Genomic DNA, 21,089 nt, shown 5'->3' with positions numbered 1-21,089 from the left:
ATACTTTGTGGTATCTATTTATGTCTGTGTCCTACTACAGTATAAAATTTCATAAGGCTATAGACCATGTTTTGTCTTTGCATTTCCCAGTGTTTGGCAAATTGCCTGGCACATAATTAATAGATATTCAATAAACACTTATTGTTTTGAATAAACTGGAATGAGGGAGGGAGAAAGGAAGGGAGGGAGAGAAGGGGTAGGTCTCCATAAATATTTATTAAATAAATGAACTTCATTCTTCCTTATTCATATATGAGCTTATCAGTGCTGTGTAGGGAAGAAAATTAAACCCCCTCTTCAATAACCAAAGTAAAAACTCAACGGACCCTTTAGGCCTTGGCGCGTAACTCGGCTCAGTCCAGTTCAAGATGCTGATAAACAGGGCTAGTGCTTGAAAGCTTTATGAGGAGATAACATGTATTTGAACATGTTATGATTGATATATACAGAGTAGAGGTTTTTGCTTACTGTCCCTTTCATGGTGGTAGCAGGGGAGAACTTCTGAAAAGGTGCCAAATATCTGCAAGAACATGTATCTGCCCCATAGAGAATTTCTGTAGAATTCAATTCCATTTAAACTATTTAAAATCATTTTTCTGCCAACCAGCCCCAGCCTGAAGCCCAACATAGTAACTAGACTAGCTATCCTAGCAATACAACTATCTTAAGACAACTTTGTCAGCTGCTTTAATTTACAAAGGTTAGTTCTAAATCCCATTCTTTTGACTATTCTAAACATTGTATGTTTCAAAGTATCCTTTTAAAAACTTGGTTTTTTGTGCTTACATTTTTTTCTATAATAGATTATTTTGATGATTAAATTTGACCCCTTTGACAGAAAATGGATCAGTGGATTCCTAAGGATCAGGGAGGAGTTTGTGCATAGGGTTTCGGGGACGGGGGGGTGGGGGTGGGGGGCGGGTGTTGAAGAACTGTTCTACACTTTGATTATGGTGGTGATTGCATTTGTCAAATTTCAGAGTGAGTTTTACTGAATGTAAATTCAACGTGAATAAACATGACTTTAAAAACTTAAAAAAAACAAAAAACAAAAAACAAAAACTCAATGGATGGGCTCAACAGCAGAATGGAGATGTCAGAGGAAAGAATCAGTGAACTTAAAGAAAACTCGATAGAAATGATACAATCTGAACAACAGAGAGAAAAAAGTTTGAAAATATGAGAACCTCAGTAACCTGCGGGACTATACCAAAAGGTCTAATGTTGGTGTCAGAGTTCCAAAAGGAAAAAATATGTGGTACAGAAAAAATATTTGAAGAAATGATGGCTGAAAATTCTCCAAATCTGATAAAAGACAAACCTGTAAATTAAAGATGCTGTTTGGTGTCAAGAGACACCAAACAGGACAAGCCCTAAGAAATCCATGCCCAGACAAATCTTAATTACAACACTGAGAGCTAAAGAAAATTTCTTATAAGTATCCAGTGAAAAATGATGCATTACTTGAGGGAACAATGATTTGAATTACTGTAGATTTCTCATCAGAAAACTATGGAGGACAGAAGTGGATACGTTTTAAAGTGCTGCAAGAACTGAAACCCAGACTTCTATTACCAAGTGATAATATCCTAAGGAAGGTGAAATAAAGACATTCTTAGATGAAGGAAAACTAAAATGATCTGCTATAAGCAAACCTGCTCTAAAATATTTGCTAAAGGAAGTTCTTCAGACAGAAGGGATTGATAGAGAAAGAATCATAAAACATCAGGAATGCAGGAAAGCAAGGAAAATGCTAACTATCTGCGTAAATACAAATGACTATTCTCATCTTGAGTTCTTTAAAATAAGTTGATGGTTGAAAACAAAAACTGTAACATTGTTGGATGAGGCTTTTTATTTTTTTTGATGTGGACCATTTTTAAAGTCTTTATTGAATTTGTTACAATATTGCTTCTGTTTCATGTTCTGGTTTTTTTTTTTTGGCCAGGAGGCATGTGGGATCTCAGCTGCCCATGCTTTGGAAGGTGAAGTCTTAACCACTGGACCACCAGGGAACTCCTGGATGAGGTTTTAAATGTATGTAGACGTGATGTATAAAAAACTAAGACACAGGGCTTCCCTGGTGGCGCAGTGGTTGGGAGTCCACCTGTCAATGCAGGGGACTCGGGTTCGAGCCCTGGTCCGGGAGGATCCCATATGCCATGGAGCAGCTAGGCCCATGCACCACGGCTACTGGGCCTGTGCTCTGGAGCCCGTGAGCCACGACTACTGAAGCCCGCGTGCCTGGAGCCCATGCTCCGCAACAGGAGAGGCCACTGCAGTGAGAAGCCCACACACCGCAACAAAGAGTGGCCCCTGCTCTCTGCAACTGGAGAAAGCCCGCGCGCGACAGCGGGGTCCCAGTGCAGCCAAAAATAAATAAATAAAAAACAAACAAAAAAACCCTAAGACACAAAGGGTAGAGAATGAAGGGACCTATATGGTAGTAAGGTTCTACACTGAACTTTTAGTGGCAAGATACTGATTCTAAGTAGACAATGAAAATTTAGTATGTATCTTGTAATCACTAGAGCAACCTCTAACAGAACTATATAAAGAGATAATAGTCAAAAACACAGTAGAAAAAAAAAAAACACAGTAGAGTGAGATCTCATGGAAAATGGCAAATAGGAAGCCTCAGTGGTCAGTCCCTCCACAAAAACAACCATTAAACTGAGAAAAAAAAATTCAACTCTTATCATAATCAACCATTTTGGTACTGTGGAATCTGACTTGACCCTAAGAGCAACGAGGGGAGTGCTTCATGAAGGGAAAAGCTGCTAAAACTTGGTAAGATAGCAGTCTGCATGAACCAACTACCATTCACCATTGCTCAGCCCCACCGTGGTTATGGAGAGGGCAGCCCATTTTCCTGGTATGGTGCCAAGGTAGGCAGTAAGGACCCTGCCTTCCAAAAATTTGAGGCTGTGCATTTTGGTTGGTCTTGGTGATTCCCTGAGGGACCAGTCCAGAGGCCTGCCTTTCTTTTGACCCTCTCAGGAATACTTAAAGAGAGAGACATGCTTTCCTTTTCTGATACAGGCATTTAAGGAAACCTCTATCAAGTCACTGGATTAGGCTGTTTTTCTTTAACTTTTGATTCTTAAATAGTCTAGAGATAAGCCTGCTGTTGGGTATGTGACCTGCAAGTATTTTCTCCCAAACTGTAGCTTGTCTTTTCATTGTTTGACCATGTCTTTGGCAGACTGAAAGTTTTTAATTTTTGATGAAGTCCAAATTCTCAACCTTTTCTTTAATGAACCATGATTCTGATGTCATTTCTAAGAACTCTTCACCTAAGCCTAGGCCATAGAGATTTTCTCCTACATTTTCTTTTAAAAGTATAGCCTTTATGGGGCTTCCCTGGTGGCGCAGTGGTTGAGAGTCCACCTGCCAATGCAGGGGACACGGGTTCGTGCCCCGGTCTGGTAAGATCCCACATGCTGCGGAGCGGCTGGGCCCGTGAGCCATGGCCGCTGAGCCTGCGCATCCGGAGCCTGTGCTCCGCAACGGGAGAGGGCACAACAGTGAGAGGCCCGCGTACCGCAAAAAAAAAAAGTATAGCCTTTATATTTTATCTAGATCTATGACTCATTTTGAGGTAATCTTTGTGTAAGGTGTGAGGTTTATGTTGAGTCAGTATTTTTTGTATATGGCTGACCAATCTTTCCATCACCATTTGTTGAAATACTATCCTTTCTCCATTTGTACCTTTGTCAAAGAACAAATGGCCATATTTGTGTGGTCCTATTTCCCTATTCACTATCCTGTTCCATTATCTGTGTGTGTATCCTCTTGCCAATATCACACTGTCTGGACTACTGTAACTTCATAGTAAGACTTAAAATCAAGTAGTTGATTCCTCAAACTTTGTCCTTCTTTTAAAAAACTGTTTTTGTGGGACTTCCCTGGTGGCGCAGTAGTTAAGAATCCGCCTGCCAACGCAGGGGACACGGGAAGATCCCAAATGCCGCGGAGCAACTAAGCCCTGTGCGCCACAACTACTGAGCCTGCGCTCTAGAACCCACGAGCCACAACTACTGAAGCCCGCGCGCCTAGAGCCTGTGCTCCGCAACAAGAGAAGCCACCACAATGAGAAGCCCACGCACTGCAACAAAGACCCAACACGGCCAAAAATAAATAAATAAAAAATAAATTTAAAAAAAACCCCTGTTTTGTTATCAGTTTCTTTGTCTACCCATATCAATTTTAGAATTGGCGCACCTATACCTACAAAAATTCCTGCTGGGAATTTTTATTGGATTTGAGTGAAATCTGTAGATTAGTTTTGGGGGAACTGATAGCTTTACTATGTTGAGTCTTCCAATCCATCAACACAGTATGATTCTCCATTTATTAAGATCTTGTTTTTTTCCATCAGAGTCTGTAACTTTTAGCATTCAGATCTTGTTCATGTTCTATTAGATTTATACCTAATAGAATTATAGGTATAATATGACCCAATATTATACCTAAGTATTTCATTTTGGGGAAGCTACTGTAAATGGTATTGTTTTAAAATTTCATTTTCCATTTGTTCATTACTTGACTATAGAAATACAATTGATTTTTACGTAGTACCCTTATATTCTACAACCTGGCTAAACTCACTTATTAGTTTTTTGGAGTTTTGCACAGATTCCCTGGGATTTTCAGTATAGAAAATTATGTCATCTGTGAATAAAGCAAGTTTTTATTTTTTTCTAATCTTTATGCCTTTTATTTTTTTTGTTGCTGTATTACACTGGCTAAGAACTTTGTTGAGTAAGACTCATTAGAATAGACATCCTTGCCTTGTTCTTGAAATTAGGGAGAAAGCATTCAATTTTTTACACGCACAGCACCCACACAAATATACATGTATTTATACATATGCATATACTTACATATATACATATATATTAAAATGAAGGGGAAATAAAGACACTTTCAAACAAACCTGACACAAACCTGAAAGAATGCATTACCAGTAGACCTGTAATAAAAGAAATTCTAAAAGAAGTTTTAAATATAATGTATTAAATGCAATGTCAGAAGTTGTAACTTGAGGAGAGCATCATAGAAAATATGGTATCTTAAGACATTCTCAGAGAATGATTAAAATGACCAGGAGTGAACCAGAAAGGGGGAAGGTTGTGAAACATGGGAGAGAAAGAAGGACATTCCAGACAGAGGGAATGGTACGAACAAAGGAACTGAGGACAAATTTGGACTTTAACCCACAGACAAGGCCACTAAAGGGTTTTTTAATGGGACAATTTATGGTCAAAATTGTGAGCAACTTTTCATTTAAGTGCCAGGGAGATACAGACATTTGTTAGTAGTTTGAGGCTAGAATGTGCATGAAAGGAAACAAAGCCAGCAGCCAGTAGTAAGAGTAAACTGGAATACATCTTCAAAAGGTACTAAAAACTTCTATGAGAATGAAATATGAATGTAGTGTATGAATGAGGAACAGTGATATGATGGAGATAAGCGTTCACTCATGGAATTTTAGTGGGTTCCTGTATCCTTACAAGTTCTTTCTTTAATTCTAGATTAAGATGCTCAAAGTAAAGGACTGATAAAGGTGTATGGTATTGGGACTTCATAACAATTCTTTTGGTATAGATTCTACACCTTACCTTCACTTGTGTTTCAAATGGTGTTTGTGCCAAGAAAGGAGGTTGTCCCACCAACATTTCAAAAAGAATGACACCAACACTCCACCAGTCACATAACTGTGTATAGCCTAAAATAAGATACCAAAGTTATGGTTATTCATAAGCACTTTTTAAAAAGTGCTCAGAATTAATACAATCAAAATTAATATTAAATCAACAATTTATACTGTAAAATTAATACTTTTATTATAAGCCTGAAACGAGCCATATTCTAATGTAAGTTTCAGCTGGTCTAAAGGCATACTGAGATTATTTATGAAACAAACGTTTTACCTGTTCGTAACAACACTTCAGGTGCAATATAATTGGGAGTCCCAACCAAAGAATGTGCAAGACATCGCTGGTGCTGGCGTGCAGCTCTCCGCTCTAGTGGCTTCAGTCTATCTCCACATCGACAGTTAGAGGGGTCACCCCATTCATTACTGAAATCCATACTATCTTGCCGTGGATGGTCACCTGTATAGTAAAAAAATAAATAAAAGCAACAAGAGTAAACCTAGCCTGTTTAATCTTTTGACGTCATAGTTCAGAGTTAACAACGCTTGCCCTTGTTGACAAGCTGAGACACAATGTATAGCAAATCACTGATGGTGTTTATTAATAATTAGAGGCTGCACTCTTGAAATATCAATAGGATAAGTTTTACACTAAGAAAAATAAGCCTAAGATGCAGTAATTTACTCAATATTAAGTGATGACGGTAAAAATCATTTGAGTAGGTAGGATTGAGAATTTGGTACTCAGACTGCTCTGCAATACTACTCTGGACAAAGTTTCAAACAAATTAGATTTGTCTTTCATTCATTCAGCAAATGACAACGATAATAATAAAGACACTATTCTCCTCTCAGGCAGCTTCTCGGTAGGGGAGAAATACAACAAACAAATACATATATAAGAAACATAGTGATGCATTCCATACAGAGAATCAACATGGGGTGGTGATATGGCAAATGTTCTAGGGTGTCTTGGGAAGACCAACTGAGGTGACATTTGTAAAAAAATAAGAGGAACTCAACCATCTGAAAACCAGAGCAAGGCGCCCACACAATCCCAACAGCACCAGAGAGAAGAGCAGTGTGGTTCGTAAGGGGAGAACGGTAGGAAATAGAGCAGGAGCCAGTGCACAAGGGTGTGCGAGCGAAAGAAATGGTCTGCTTTTTCCTCGAAGTGCAGCAGGAAGATACTGGAGAGTGTGAAGCAAGAGAATGAAAAGGTCTGATAAATGTTTAAAAAAGAAAACTTTAACTGCTGTATAGAGAATAGATTATAGGGGGAACAAGGGTGAAAAAGAGATCAGGTAAGAGGCTATTACAGTGAAGTTTGGACTGTGATGGTAACAGTGCACATGGAGAAAAGTGAACAGATTGAAGATATATTTAGAGGTGGAGTAAGCAGGACTTACTGAGGGATCAGATGTGGAGGGTATGGAGAAAGAATCAAGGACGGGTGGTGGTAGTACATTTACTAAAAGGGAGGGGGAACAAATATGGAGGGGGAGAAAGTAAGAGTTGTTGATTGGCAATGTTAAGTTTGAAAGATCTATTAGGAATCCTTGTGAAAGGGAGGAAGAGAGATTTGGAAGTCATTGATGTAGAGCTAGTAATTAAAGCCATGACTGGATGAAACCATCTAGGAAAAAAAATATTTGAAATTAACCTAACTGTAATAATCATCTAGGATGTTTGATTAAAATACAATTTCTACCCTCAGTGGAGATTTTCAATCAGAAGACTGGAATAGAGCCTAAGAATCATATTTGTAAGATGAACCCCAAGTAATTCAGGTGAATCTGGGGAGACATTAAATTATGTTAAGCTGAATATTAAAGTAGGTTCAGGATCTACTCCTAGTAGTATCTCAGTTTTATCCATTTAATGTCAATCTACTTGTGTTCACAAGAAGCACTGGAGGCCACTTATACTTACCTCAGAGGATTGCTGTAAGCATTAAATCAGAAAATATGTAAAGCACCTAGTCATATTGAGTATCCAACAAATGTTAGGTTGACTTATACTTCCATTAGTGCTTGGAGGGATTTTGGTGAGGCAGTGTGGTATAGAAGAAATAACAGGGGCCCTGTAGGCAGACAAACCTCAGTTCAAAGCCTAGCCCTTACACTTATCTTCTGTCTGACCACGAGCAAGTTTCTTATTCTAACTTAGCCTCGGTTTCTTCACTCTGCCTCACAATGACGTTGTGAAGATTAAACAGAATCATGTACATAAAGTGTTTAAGGTTAAACAAGCTGTATAACAGTCATACAACAGAAGCCTAAACAGTCGTGAAAATAAATGTTATATGCAGGAACACAGATGAACCTCAAACAAATAAAGGAAGTCAACACCGAAGACTACATATAGAATGATTACATTTAAATAAAGGTTCAAGAGAAGGCAAAATGAAATAATAAATTATTTAGGGATATATACATATGTGGTAAGAGTGTAGAGAAAAGTAAAGAACTGATTATGGCGTTCTGAAATACTCCTATGGAAGAAAGAAAAGGAGGTGATTGTTTAGGGTCTTCAAAAGTACTAATAATCTAGTTCTTAAGCTGAATGGTGGGTATGGGGCTTCATTTAAAAATTATTTTCAAATTGTTATTTGTCTGACATATTTCAAATTAATAAAATGTAAAGAGATTAACTCAAAAATGTTAATGATATTTAGAAATAATTAATTCTAGCACACTCTTTCATTTTATAAATCTAAGTGTCTGAAGGATTCACCCACATTTATCCAGTGGAGTCAAGACCTGACCCAGGACTTCTGGCTCCCATCCAGGGATAATACCATCTTATATTTTATTGCATTATAAATCATATGCAAATGTCCAAACAAATTTTATGATTTTACTCACCACTCTGATAGTACTTAGAATCATGCGTCCATCTGAAGCCAGTGCAGAGGCCGAAGTCAGTCAATTTAATATGACCATCACGATCAATCAAAATGTTATCAGGTTTAATATCTCTATGAATAAAACCCATTTTATGAACACTTTCAACCGCACAGGTAAGTTCTGCTATGTAGAATCGTGCCAGATTTTCTGGAAAGATGCCCATTCTAATTAATAGGCTCATCATATCACCCCCAGGAATATAGTCCATTACAAAGTATAAATTGTCCTTGTCTTGGAATGAATAATAAAGACGAACTACCCATTCGTTGTCAGCTTCGGCCAGGATATCTCTCTCAGCTTTAACGTGAGCAACTTGATTTCGAAGTAGAACATCTTTCTTTCGAAGAGTTTTTGTTGCATATAAAGCCTTAGTATCTACTTTTCTTGCTAGACAGACTTCACCAAATGCTCCTATTCCTAATGTCTTTATCTTCACAAACATAGACTTGTCCATTTTAGCCCTCTTAAGACGGATGTAATTAGACTCTTTTTGGCAAAGCATCTTTCTCATTTGATCTTGGGCATCTTGAGATAATCCAACCTAGGCAAATAAACTAAATATTAAATGAGGAATTATCTTCTATACTGAATATTAAGAAATCGCTTGGAAAAAATTCAGGCATATATTTAAAGGTTAAATGCATAATAATTTTTAATAAAGCATGTTAGAAATCTAGAATATACTTCAGAGAAAATTAATTATCAAAAGTGCAGCGTAAGAAATAGTTAACAGGATACACAAGGTGAGTGTATATGCAAAGTCTGCTGTAGAGAGCAAGGAGAAGATGATATCAATGTTCAGCTTTCTACTCTTCTCTAATGCAGTCAAAAAACACGTTCCCAGTGTGCAATAGCCAAACATGTTAACATGCACCCTCATCTATCTCTCCATGCATATTCATCCCAAACTACGTAATTAGATTGCTTTCATTATATGCATCTCTTTGTGGAATGCCTATGCCTCAAATAGTCTTCTTTTCATTTTATCCTTCATGAAAAGAAATTCTTCCACTTCAGGTTCATTTATTCTAAAAAACTGATGTATTGAGAACAAAAGAATGTCTTTCCTAACCTAACCACTCATTAACAGTCAGTCTTTCCTTTTATCTTTCTCAGGGCATTAGAGTAGGGGTAGGACTCACAGCCACCACTAATGCAAAATGCAAAGGGTATGTCCTACCTTATTTAAAAGGGACAACTTTTTTGATTACAAGGTATCTTTTAGATATTTTGGAATGTTTCAAAGAATAGTCAGTGTGACTTATGAAGATACCAAAAAAACAGATAAAACAAAAACCAACGTCTAAGTAGACATGGAATACCTGGATTCAGAAGGAATGAATAGCTCATTTTTGACTAGTTAATGAAGAATTAACTTAAGAATTTAAATAGAGGGCTTATCTGGTGGCGCAGTGGTTGAGAGTCCGCCTGCCAATGCAGGGGATCTGGGTTCGTGCCCTGGTCTGGGAGGGTCCCACGTGCCACAGGGTGGCTGGGCCCGTGAGCTATGGCCGCTGGGCCGGCGTGTCCGGACCCTGTGCTCCGCAACGGGAGAGGCCACAGCGGTGGGAGGCCCGCGTACCGCAAAAAAAAAATAAAAAAGAATCTAAATAGAAAAGGAATTTGATTTGAAAAGTAGAGTATAATTCTAGAAATGCAAGACTAATTAAAATATAGCAACCTCATGCTTCTGTTAGGATGCGCGTTTGCATGCAAAATCTTTTAAGGGTGGCATGCCAGACTTAGTACAGAACTATTTCTCTAAAAATCTTACTTGCCTACACAGTAATGGAGGCTACAGAAGTCAGCAAAGCTTCCAACACCATAAAAGTTTAAATCAGCTATTAGTGAAAGTGAAGAGGAAAAAGGAAAAATAAACTAAGAAAATACATACAGACAGACTTTAGTAAGAAATCCTAAGAGCTAAATATGGATAAGTCATACAGGTTATCATGGTATTTCTCACCTCACAAAATTCAATTTATAGCAGGAGTAACTATACTGTGAAATCAGATTTAGAAAAATCATTTTAAAAGAATGGCTCTCTCAAGTTTCATAAGGAAGTTTAACATAAATTTAAGCCTCTTGGCTTTTGAGCACTAGATGTAAGATTAGGAGCCAAACCTTTGAACTGTAAATACAGGATAAAAATAATAATGAGAGTACCACCGTAATATCTAGTGAAGAGATCTACATGGAATCAAAAACAGATATTAATCTAAAGTGTTTAATTATTCTGATCTCCTTTTTAGTAGTCTGATTTAATAATTTCAACATATTTTTCTAGTACATTATAAAAATAAAATCAGAAGGGGAAATAACTGAAAGGAGATGTGTCTGACACTTTCTAATAAGACCAATCTAATGAATAAGCCCCCAAGCCCCAAAACTACTGTAAATAAAAATAAATGTTTCATAAGTTTATCAAGAGATGGGACCCAGATATTTCTAGTTTATTTTAAAATGTAAGATAATGTGTAAACTCTAGAAAAAAACCCTTGCTCCAATTTCCATTAAAGGGATTATGCATACCTAAACTACACACTGTAAACTGTACTTTTCTTAATTTATTACAACTTTATTATAAAAAATTCTGAGTAAATCATGAAATGCTAAAATAAAATGGTATAATCAAAAATACTTAATGTTTACTGACTTTTAAATAATTGATAATATATTTAGGATAAAAAGAAAGAAAAATACTGGACCACAGTATTTTAAAATAAACAAGCAAATACATAATCAAGTATAAAAATGGACATTTTAAAAGGTTTTATACTCAGCTGTAAAAAAAGAATGAAATAATGCCATTTGCAGCAACATGGATGGACCTAGAGATTGTCACACTGAGTGAAGTCAGAGAAAGACAAATATCATATGATATCGCTTATATGTGGAATCTAAAAAAAAATGGTACAAATGGACTTATTTACAAAACAGAAATAGAGTCACAGATGTAGAAAACAAACTGATGGTTACCAGGGGGGTAAGGAGGGGGGAGGGATAAATTAGGAGATTGGGATTGACATATACACACTACTATATATTAAATAGATAACTAATAAGGACCTACTGTATAGCACAAAACTCTACTCAATATTCTGTAATGGCCTATATGGGAAAAGAATCTAAAAAAGAGTGGATATATGTATATGTATAACTGAATCACTTTGCTGTACACCTGAAACTAACACAACATTGTAAATCAACTATACTCCAATAAAAATAAAAAATTTTTAAAAAGAGGTTTTACCCGCATCATTTCGTTCTCTAATTGTTTTTTACGATGTAGACGCTGCTGATGAGATTTGAGTACATTTTCTACATGTTGCTCCATAAAGAATTTAAATGCCTGAGGAGAATAACTTTGGATACGAGATTCCCTTCGCTCTTCATCTTTCTTGTTTTTCCTAACGGTGATAGGTGAAGTGGTAATCTGTTTCTTTTCTTTATCTCCATTATCAACATTTTCATAACTTTTCTCACTCTCATCTTCCTTGGGCAAGCTCGGCTGTTCCTCTTTGCTAGATTTATTGACTGATTCATATGGAGGAACAGATGGGTTTTGGTGTAGCAGATGTTTGGGGTAAGGTGGTGGTGGACCTTGATAGTTTGGAGCTTCAGCAACAGGCGGCATAACGGTCATATTTGAAGTGGTACCCTCAGAAAAAGGACCAGGTTGAACAGTTTGAATTGGCTGTGGTATCCAAGAAGGGTGTGTAGGTGCTAAAGCAGTCTGCAGCTCTGGTTTCAATACACGTATACTTTTCACAGGCTGTTGAATGGGAGCTGGTGTAATAGCAGTGACTGTTGTAGCTGAAGGCTGAGAATTAGCAGAATGACTTGTTCTATTTCCTAATGGGTTATTAAAAGAATTTGACCTCACTGGTATGTTAGGTTGCCATGTAGGGATTTCATGTCCACTGCTCGGGGATGACTGGGCAGGAGCAGAAGATGACTGAGGCCAAGTTGTTTGCAGTCCAGGTACATTAATGTTATAAAGTTCCATGTTATGACTATTTCTGTTTGGCACCATCATAGACTGAGGAATATTCCCATTTGTGTATGATGAAGGAGCAGCAGATCCTCCTGTCTGTAAAGCAGAAGGGCTTTGTCCATTAGCTGGGGTCAGAGGGTATGGAGGCGGTGGCTGCCGATTCACAGCGCCAGCAGGGACAACATTTTGGTGTATCATAAAATCAGTCTGGCCACTACCATTCTGAATTCCAGGTCTCCCTGGTGGAAAGTTAAATTTGTTAGCACTCTGCATGATGATTGGTTGCCTGCCAACAGGAACAGAATTAATGCCTCTCTGTCCCTGATTAGGAGGATTCATTGGGGACGTGTTAAGAGGTGGTGGAGGATAGCCCTCCTGCCAGGCTCCAGGTGGAACAGGAGAGATGCGGGAGATTACATATTCCATGTTCCCAGAATAGCGCTTTGTTTGAGTGTTTGGTTCCCATGATGGGGGAGGTGGAGTTGTACCTCTTGGCGGGGGAGTCTGGCCTCTTGGAGGTGGTGGAGGAGTGACACTCCTGACTTGAGGAGGTGGGGGGGGGTTCACTCTCTGTCCGTTGCTAGGGTGAGCTTGAGTAAATGCTGTTATACCAGATCCTGACAAAGGTCTTCCTACATCTGTCTGTGAGTTGGGACTTTCAGAACGATAGGCCACACTTTCTCCTAGTGGTGGGCCATGTCTCTGAGGAACTAAGGATTCTTTAGAACCTTTCCAGCTTTGTTTGCGGTTAACTGATTGTTGCACACTCCCTATGGGAATAAAACAAAAACAAACAAAAAAAACACATGTTTTTTTAACCTCTTACTTTCGAAAAATTTAGCTTGGAATTCTAACACTACTAAATGATAATTCTCTTTCAAGAATCACAAAAATCAAATTTGAGTATGTGCTTTTATTTTACCTTTTAAAATTTTATTTATTTTTGACTGGGTAACACATTCTCATAGCTCAAAATTCAAGCAGTACAAAAGGACACCCACCCCGTCCCTTGGGCAACCAATGTCACTGAAGGTAACTAATGTCATCAGTAAGATATTTTAGGAATACACAAGTAAACAGTACTAGAAAAGGGAAAGGGAACCCTCCTATGCTGTTGGTGGGAATGTAAATTGGTGCAGCCACTGTGGAGAACAGTATGGAGGTTCATCAAAAAAACTAAAAATAGAGTTGCCATATGATCCAGCAATCCCACGCCTGGGCATATATCTAGACAAAACTATAATTTGAAAAGATACATGCACCCCTATGTTCATAGCAGCACTATTTACAATAGCCAAGACATGGAAACAACCTAAATGTCCACTGATAGATGAATGGATAAAGAAAATGTGGTATATATATATTATATATATATATATATATATATAAAAAAAAATAAAAAAAACACACACACACACACACACACACACACACACACACACACACACAATGGAATATTACTCAGCCATAAAGAAGAATGAAATAATGCCATTTGTAGCTATATGGATGCAACCAGAGATTATCATACTAAGTGAAGTAAGTCAGAAAAAGAAAGATAAATACCATATGATATCACTTATATGTGGAACCTAAAATATGACACATATGAACTTACCTAAAAAACAGAAACAGACTCAGACATAAAGAACAGATTTGTGGTTGCCAAGGGTGGGTGGGTGGGTGGAGGCGGGGAAGGGTTGGATTGGGAGGTTGGGATGAGCAGATGCAAACTATTATATACAGAATGGATAAAAAACAAGGTCCTACTGTAGAGCACAGGGAACTTATATTCAATATCCTGTAATAAACCATGGAAAAGAATATGTATATGCATAACTGTATCACTTTGTTGTACATCAGAAACTAACACTGTAGATCAACTACACTTAAATTAAAAAAAAGTATACCTCCTATATATACTATTGTGCCTGGGTCTTTTCATTAAAAAAACTGAAGATTCTGTAGTAGTACATAAAGTGTTTCTTTACCTTTAAAAAATGTTATTACAGTTTTTCACTATATGGATGTACCCAAATTTACTTAATCAGTTTCCCTACTGATGGCTGTTAAGGTTGTTTCCAGTCTTTTGTTTTACCCCTCCCCCACAAAAAGCAATGAAGAATTTTGTACAGATACCATTTCATATATATGTTAAGTAGACAAATTATTAGAAATGGCATTATTGAGCCAAAGGATGTGTCCATTTGTAATTTTCATAGATATAACACTAATTTTAAATACATTTCAGTATGGCTTTTAAAACAAAAAAAGGCAGTAGGGGATAATTAGCTGAACACTAAATAAGGTAGAGATTTACAAAGTCTCTATTTAATGGAATTTCCAAATAAATTAAACAGGCAAGAAAACATACGATACCAAAAAAACCCGAAGTATTTAAAATAATCTGGTCACTAAGAAAAGTATAATACATTTAAAAAATATATATAATACATTCGTATAAGATATGATACATATAAATAATACATTCCAGAAGGATTAAACATTTAAATGTTAAAGATGAAACCATACAAGTACTAGGAGAAAACCAGTGAACATTCGATAATATTGGGGTACCTCTTTGTACCTCCTGGGAAGGTCTTCCCAAGTATGACAAAGGTAGAGAACATACAGTAACAGACTGATAGATTTAAATACATAAAACACTTAGCACCATTCAGAACAAAACAAGAAAACACCCACAAATCTGAAGGGTCAACATCATCCTGGGAGAAAATACATTTAATAACACATGAAAAAAACCTGGTAAATATTCAGAATGTACAGTTTAACATTCTATTTCATCTAGGCTGGGCAGCATCTTGGGTCTATGACTTCAGGGAAAGTCATCACTCTGGGCAAGCTAGACAAGTCCTCTGACCACAGGCTCGGTGTCACCTTCCTCGGATAGTCAGCTGAGGCCAAATGCACCAAGTCACTCTCCCAGCTTTTACCAGGTAAGACGAAATCTCTGCAACCCTCAAGTACACTGCCATCCCTACTGCTCTGCACCTCCCATAAAGTTCTCTGTGTTCTTCCACTTCCTAAACCCTCCCACTGTTGCCCTCTAGACACACTCTGTTCTATAACTAGCAAATGCCCCTCGATCACTAACCTCTGCTCCAAGCTTTCCCCCCACGTCCTTAAAGCTGGTCCTTTGCAATCAAGGTTTTCTTCAAAAATAAACTGGGCTAAAAGGTGGAACTCCACTTCTTTGCTCTCCATTTATGCTTCTAGATCATTGTTATTTCTGCAAACTCTTTTTAAAAAGCCAGTTCTTTGGAAGCTCATGCTATCTGTGGGAGGCCACATTCATTCCTCTACTGGTCACCCAATAAACACCTACTTGCTCGCCCTCATTCACCCATAACTCTGGCAGTCTACCCTAAGCCCTGACAACATTCTATAACTTCAACATCCACATGGACGAACCATCCATCACCCTGGTTCCGGGTTCAATCCCTGGTCAGGGAACTAGGATCCCACAAGCCGCGCTGCGTGGCAAAAAAAAAAAGAAGCGAAAACTGGGAAAGAATTTTGAAGTACCAAGTTAGAATCCTGAACAAGTTCTGCAAAATAATGGGACATCCTCGCTTGGATAACTCAATGAACCTAACTAAACCTTATGTCTAAAACCAGACTTATGATCTTTCTCCATCAAATCCTGTCCTCCCTTAGCGTTCCCTTTCATAATGTGAGGTATCACCATCCATTTTTATACACCAAAAGCCTAAGAGTCATCCCACTCCATTATCACCCACCATATGCAATCTATCGCCATGTCCTTGTCAATTTTACTCCTCCTATCTCTTTATTTCATTCAATTTTCTCCACCACCATCTCCCTAGTCCAAATTACCTTCATTTCCTGTGAATTGTATTTCTTATCAAGTCTATCCAGACACCCTCCTTTGCTCTCTCTAATCCGTTCTCATCCATTGCAGCTATCTTTCTGAAACACAAAGTTAATCATGTCATTACCCTGCTTGAAATGTTTCCATAACTTCCTGCTGCTCTCAGGATAAAATCAATAGACAGTCCTGCATAGTCAGGCCCCTATGCACTTCTCCATTCATATCTTATACTCTTGTTTTCAGCGTTCTAGCCACTTTCATTTCTTCGAATGTGACATCAAAACCTGCCAAACAAGCCATGCATAGGAACACTCCTCCTCATGAAACCCATCCCCATTAACCCTTGTCTTTCTTCAGATATCAGCTCTAGTATCAGTTTCACAGGAAGGTTTTCTCTCATCTCCTTGATCAGGTCAAAAATCCCTCTATTATATAAGTCCATAGTACCACATAACTGTCCCCTCTTCATTCATACTTACATAGTTGTAATTCTACATGTATTTGTGTATTTGAGCTCCCTTACTAGAATCTCAACTCCACGAAAGGGCAAGAACTTTATATCCAATGCCAAGCAAAGGGCCTGAAATAGTGGTTGATCAAGAAAAATTTGCTGAAAGAATGAAAAAATTAGGCCTCTTATAAATCAATTAAAAAAGACAAATACAAGATTAGGAAAGAATTAAAATGTCAATTTAAAAATAATAAACAAATATTTAAGCTCACCAGTGATCAAAGAAATGTGAATGTAAAATGATAGTATTTTCACAATCATTAAATATACAAAAAGGATAATACCTAGGATTTACAAATATAGGCATTCTCATGTTAAACTGACTGGGACAAAACAAGTTGGCAACACCTTTCTGGTCAGCAATACAGGCATACCTCGGATGGAGATGGTTGCGGGTTCGGTGCAGTTAGGTGAATATTGCAATAAAGTAAGTCATGTGAACTTTTTGGTTTCTCAGTGCATATAAAAGTTATGTTTACACTTTATATATATAATATATGTATATATGCACATATATATACTACAGTCTAATAAGTGGGCAATAGCATTATATCTAAAAAACAATGTACATATCTTATTAAAAAATACTTTATTGCTAAAAAAATGCTAACCATCATCTGAGCCTTCAGCAAGTCATAATCTTTACTGGTGGAAGGTTTGAAATATTTTGATATTTATCAAAATATGACACAGAGACATGAAGTGAGCAAATGCTGTTTGAAAAATGGCACCGACAGGGCTTCCCTGGTGGCGCAGTGGTTGAGAGTCCGCCTGCCGATGCAGGGGACACGGGTTCGTGCCCCGGTCCGGGAAGATCCCACATGCCGCAGAGCGGCTGGGACCGTGAGCCATGGCCGCTGAGCCTGCGCGTCCGGAGCCTGTGCTCCACAATGGGAGAGGCCACAGCAGTGAGAAGCCCGCATACCGCAAAAAAAAGAAAAAGAAAAATGGCACCGACAGACTTGCTTGATGCAGGATTGCCACAAACCTTCAATTTGTAAGAACTGAAATGTCTGCGAAGTGCAATAAAGTGAAGCACAATAATATGAGGTATGCCTATGAGAAAAACTTTTTGCAAGTCTTTGAAAATTTACTTTTACCAAATCATCAGGAATGTACAAAGATTTAGGTACAAGGGAATTTACTGCAGTGCTGTCTATAATGGCAAAAAAAAAAAAAAAAAGGAAACAAGGCAAATGTCAAAAAATGAGACTGGTTAAATAACATATGTGATAAGTCTACCTTACTGTAGCTAAGTATTCTGTAGGCCATTTAATAACAAGGAAAGTTATACATGGTATACTAAGTGAATAAAGTAGGTTTTAGTATGACCCCATTTTTTGCTTAAACAATAAGAATCAAAATACACACATATAAACCCACTCCAGTTTTTGACTGAGAAACAAAACATACCAAAATCTTGTGGGTATTAATAGCGTTTTTTTCGCTTACTTACTTTCCAAATATCTATGATGAACATGTTTTACAATAAGATTATATACATAAAAAAGGAATAGTCTGAATTATATTTATGGTTAAAAAGGAAAATATTTCAGTTGCATTATAAGCAATCAAGCAGTTCTCAACCTAGACTGCTAGACTGCAACCAGAGTTACCTATGGAACTTTAGGGCCCCATCTGCAAATTCATTTTGGTGTAACACTATAATGTTATTTTTCTAGCTTGAGGCTTTCACTTACCGTGATGCTTCTAACAATTTCTAAGACAAAACACTTTATATACTTAAATATTTTTAAGTATTATAAAATAAGAGACTAGGAAAAAAATTTGATTAATCACCTGGCTTTAAGTTGGCATTAATAGGTCTGGCAGCTGCTGCAGCCATCTGTTCCCGTCGAGGATCTTGGTAACTCATTTTACTAATGAATTCAATTGCAGCTTCTATACTTCTGTTATTAGTTTTCTGAAGAGCTTGTATAACCATATCCTGGTATGAAGTTTTAAAAACAGAAATAAAATTTAAATCTTATAATTAATAAGAAGGAAACAACACTATAACTTCCACTGGAGAAATTCATAATTTTGAAGAACAAGGCCCCAAGCCAAAATTTAATGTCCTGTTTGTAAAACTACTTTGCGGGGAGGGGCAAGATAAGGGTAGGGGATTAAGAGGTACAAACTACTATGTATAAAATAAATAAGCTACAAGGATATACTATACAGCACAGTAAAACTATAAAAATCCATACAATCTCAAATTACTAAAGAAAACAAACCCTCAAACTCTTCAAATGTTTCTTTAATATTTTCACCTTTATGTAATGTATTACTGTTTTCTTCTAGGGTTTTTTCCCAGATACAATCGTAACAACATGCTTCTGAATTTCTCATTCTTAATTTGATTCTTATATAAACAAACAGACTATCAGATTGTTAAAAAGGTATCAATCAACATACTGGAAACCACTCTTTCGTACTGTTAAAGTATTTTATTAAGCATCTTTATCATTGTGTTTACTAGTAAAAGAGCTATGTAGTTCTGGTTCCTACCTTCTTAGAGTTTACATTTTCACAGAATTTTATTTATGAGGACACAAATATAGGACAAATGGTAGAGGAAAAACACTCAGACTTTATATGATTTGATGAAGACTTTAGGAGGCTACATGGTATGAAAGAAAAAACAGGGAGTTTGGAATCAAATGGAACCAAAGAGGTTGAGTTCCAGTAGCCCTGCATTACTATGCTTTGTCTGTCATGCTTAGAAGCAAAAATACACTCCAGTGATTGGAGATTTATGTGCCCCACTTTAGAACTGTGTGAACCCTGGTAACTTATTGAACATTTCAGAGCTCAGTTTCTTCATCTGTAGTACACTCAGAGTTGACGTGAGGATTAAACAAGAAAACATGTAAAAGCACGGCGCCTGGAGCTCAGATATGGGTTGTCCTCCTGCTCTGTTCCGTGTCCCTTATTTTATATGTAAACATAAATCATACACTAACATGCAAAAAGTATACTGATACACATTTTTCAAGGGGGAGGCAGCTACTTACTTGTCCTAGAGGATTTAGTATTTCAAACAATATTTTTAAATGAGAAATGGCTTAATAAGACAAACGGGTGACCAGGCTATTGATAGATGATCCTCTTACTCAAAATGACTGGAGATGATTGAGGCCAAGCAAAAAAAGGCTGCGGCAGAGACTTGTTGCTTACTCAAGACCTAGTCTCCATTTTTTAGAAAAAGTTACTAGGATTTTTTGAAAGAAGTTTTCCTTATAGCTACAGCGGCCACATGAAAATTCTGACCAATGAGACAAAAACCAAGGATTTCTGGAAGAATATTGCTATCCCTGATTTACGTGCTGGTCCCTCCTGTACCCTGTTTCCTAGACAATAGATATGACACCTGTGCTACAGCATGTTGCCACCAAGAAGGAAAATTCAAGAGATTCATTAAGAGTTGCAGTTTGATATTTTTAAGAGACTGAACCGATACTAGCTGTATAAACTGAGTCACTATTTTGTTTAAAGCATTATTATTTGGATTTTTATTAAAAGCAACCAAACTCAATCCTTAACTGATAAAAAGGTACAGTGTGGTCACATTTTATGCCAATCAGACTTTGCAAATTTGTAGTGAGATACAAAGGATTAGTAAGTCTCACTTTATGTGCAAATTTAATATAATACAAATCATCCAAATTAAAATTCACCAGGGAGTGCTTAACTTTAAAAGTGGTTAAACCAAGTTAACTGTAACTGTATTTATGCTAATATCACATGGCAGCGCTATCTCAGTTGGTAAGAAAACTGACACCCACCATTCTTTTTCAACATTGTAGGAACCATATCGTTAAATGCACTAGAATTTCAGCCTGTGATTTTGGTGGTGATTATGCTGGCTTTGATTTTTTAATTTTATTGCTATATGTTAAAATATTTTTTACACCGGTAGCAATATCAACCAAGTGTTCCTTAAGTGGGGGTCTTAGTGCCAGTGTGAAAAAGAGCACCCTTAAATCAGTAACTTTGGAATAGAAGTCTTATGTGCTAAGAAAACATTATGTCCCCATTACTATGTTTTTGTTCTTCAGGCTTAGAAACAAAAATACACTGCAGTGATTATAGCTTTATGCGCCCCAAGAATGCATCAATCCTTAATTTTTAACATTTATTCCTACGAGAAAATTAATCTT

The 21,089-nt window shown here is 37.2% G+C and overlaps 1 protein-coding gene across 2 annotated transcripts in view; it reads right to left on the bottom strand.

Moving 5' to 3' along the window:
- Positions 1-21,089, bottom strand: part of LATS1 (large tumor suppressor kinase 1) — a 41,608-nt gene that overhangs the window by 4,350 nt on the left and 16,169 nt on the right. For both annotated transcript variants that reach the window (XM_027083554.1, XM_027083564.1), the window contains 5 exons: positions 18,727-18,874; positions 11,822-13,335; positions 8,527-9,109; positions 5,937-6,119; positions 5,625-5,731 (listed from right to left, as the gene is read on the bottom strand). In XM_027083554.1, the coding sequence (XP_026939355.1) occupies positions 5,625-5,731; positions 5,937-6,119; positions 8,527-9,109; positions 11,822-13,335; positions 18,727-18,874 (2,535 nt within the window). The remainder of the gene's footprint in view (positions 1-5,624; positions 5,732-5,936; positions 6,120-8,526; positions 9,110-11,821; positions 13,336-18,726; positions 18,875-21,089) is intronic.

The sequence above is a fragment of the Aethalodelphis obliquidens genome, unplaced genomic scaffold (assembly GCF_003676395.1).
Source record: "Aethalodelphis obliquidens isolate GAN/ISIS:26980383/991018 unplaced genomic scaffold, ASM367639v1 scaffold3, whole genome shotgun sequence".
Lineage (NCBI taxonomy): Eukaryota > Metazoa > Chordata > Mammalia > Artiodactyla > Delphinidae > Aethalodelphis > Aethalodelphis obliquidens.
The sequence above is the reverse complement of the archived record's forward strand: the minus strand, read 5'-3'. Positions and strand labels throughout refer to the sequence as shown.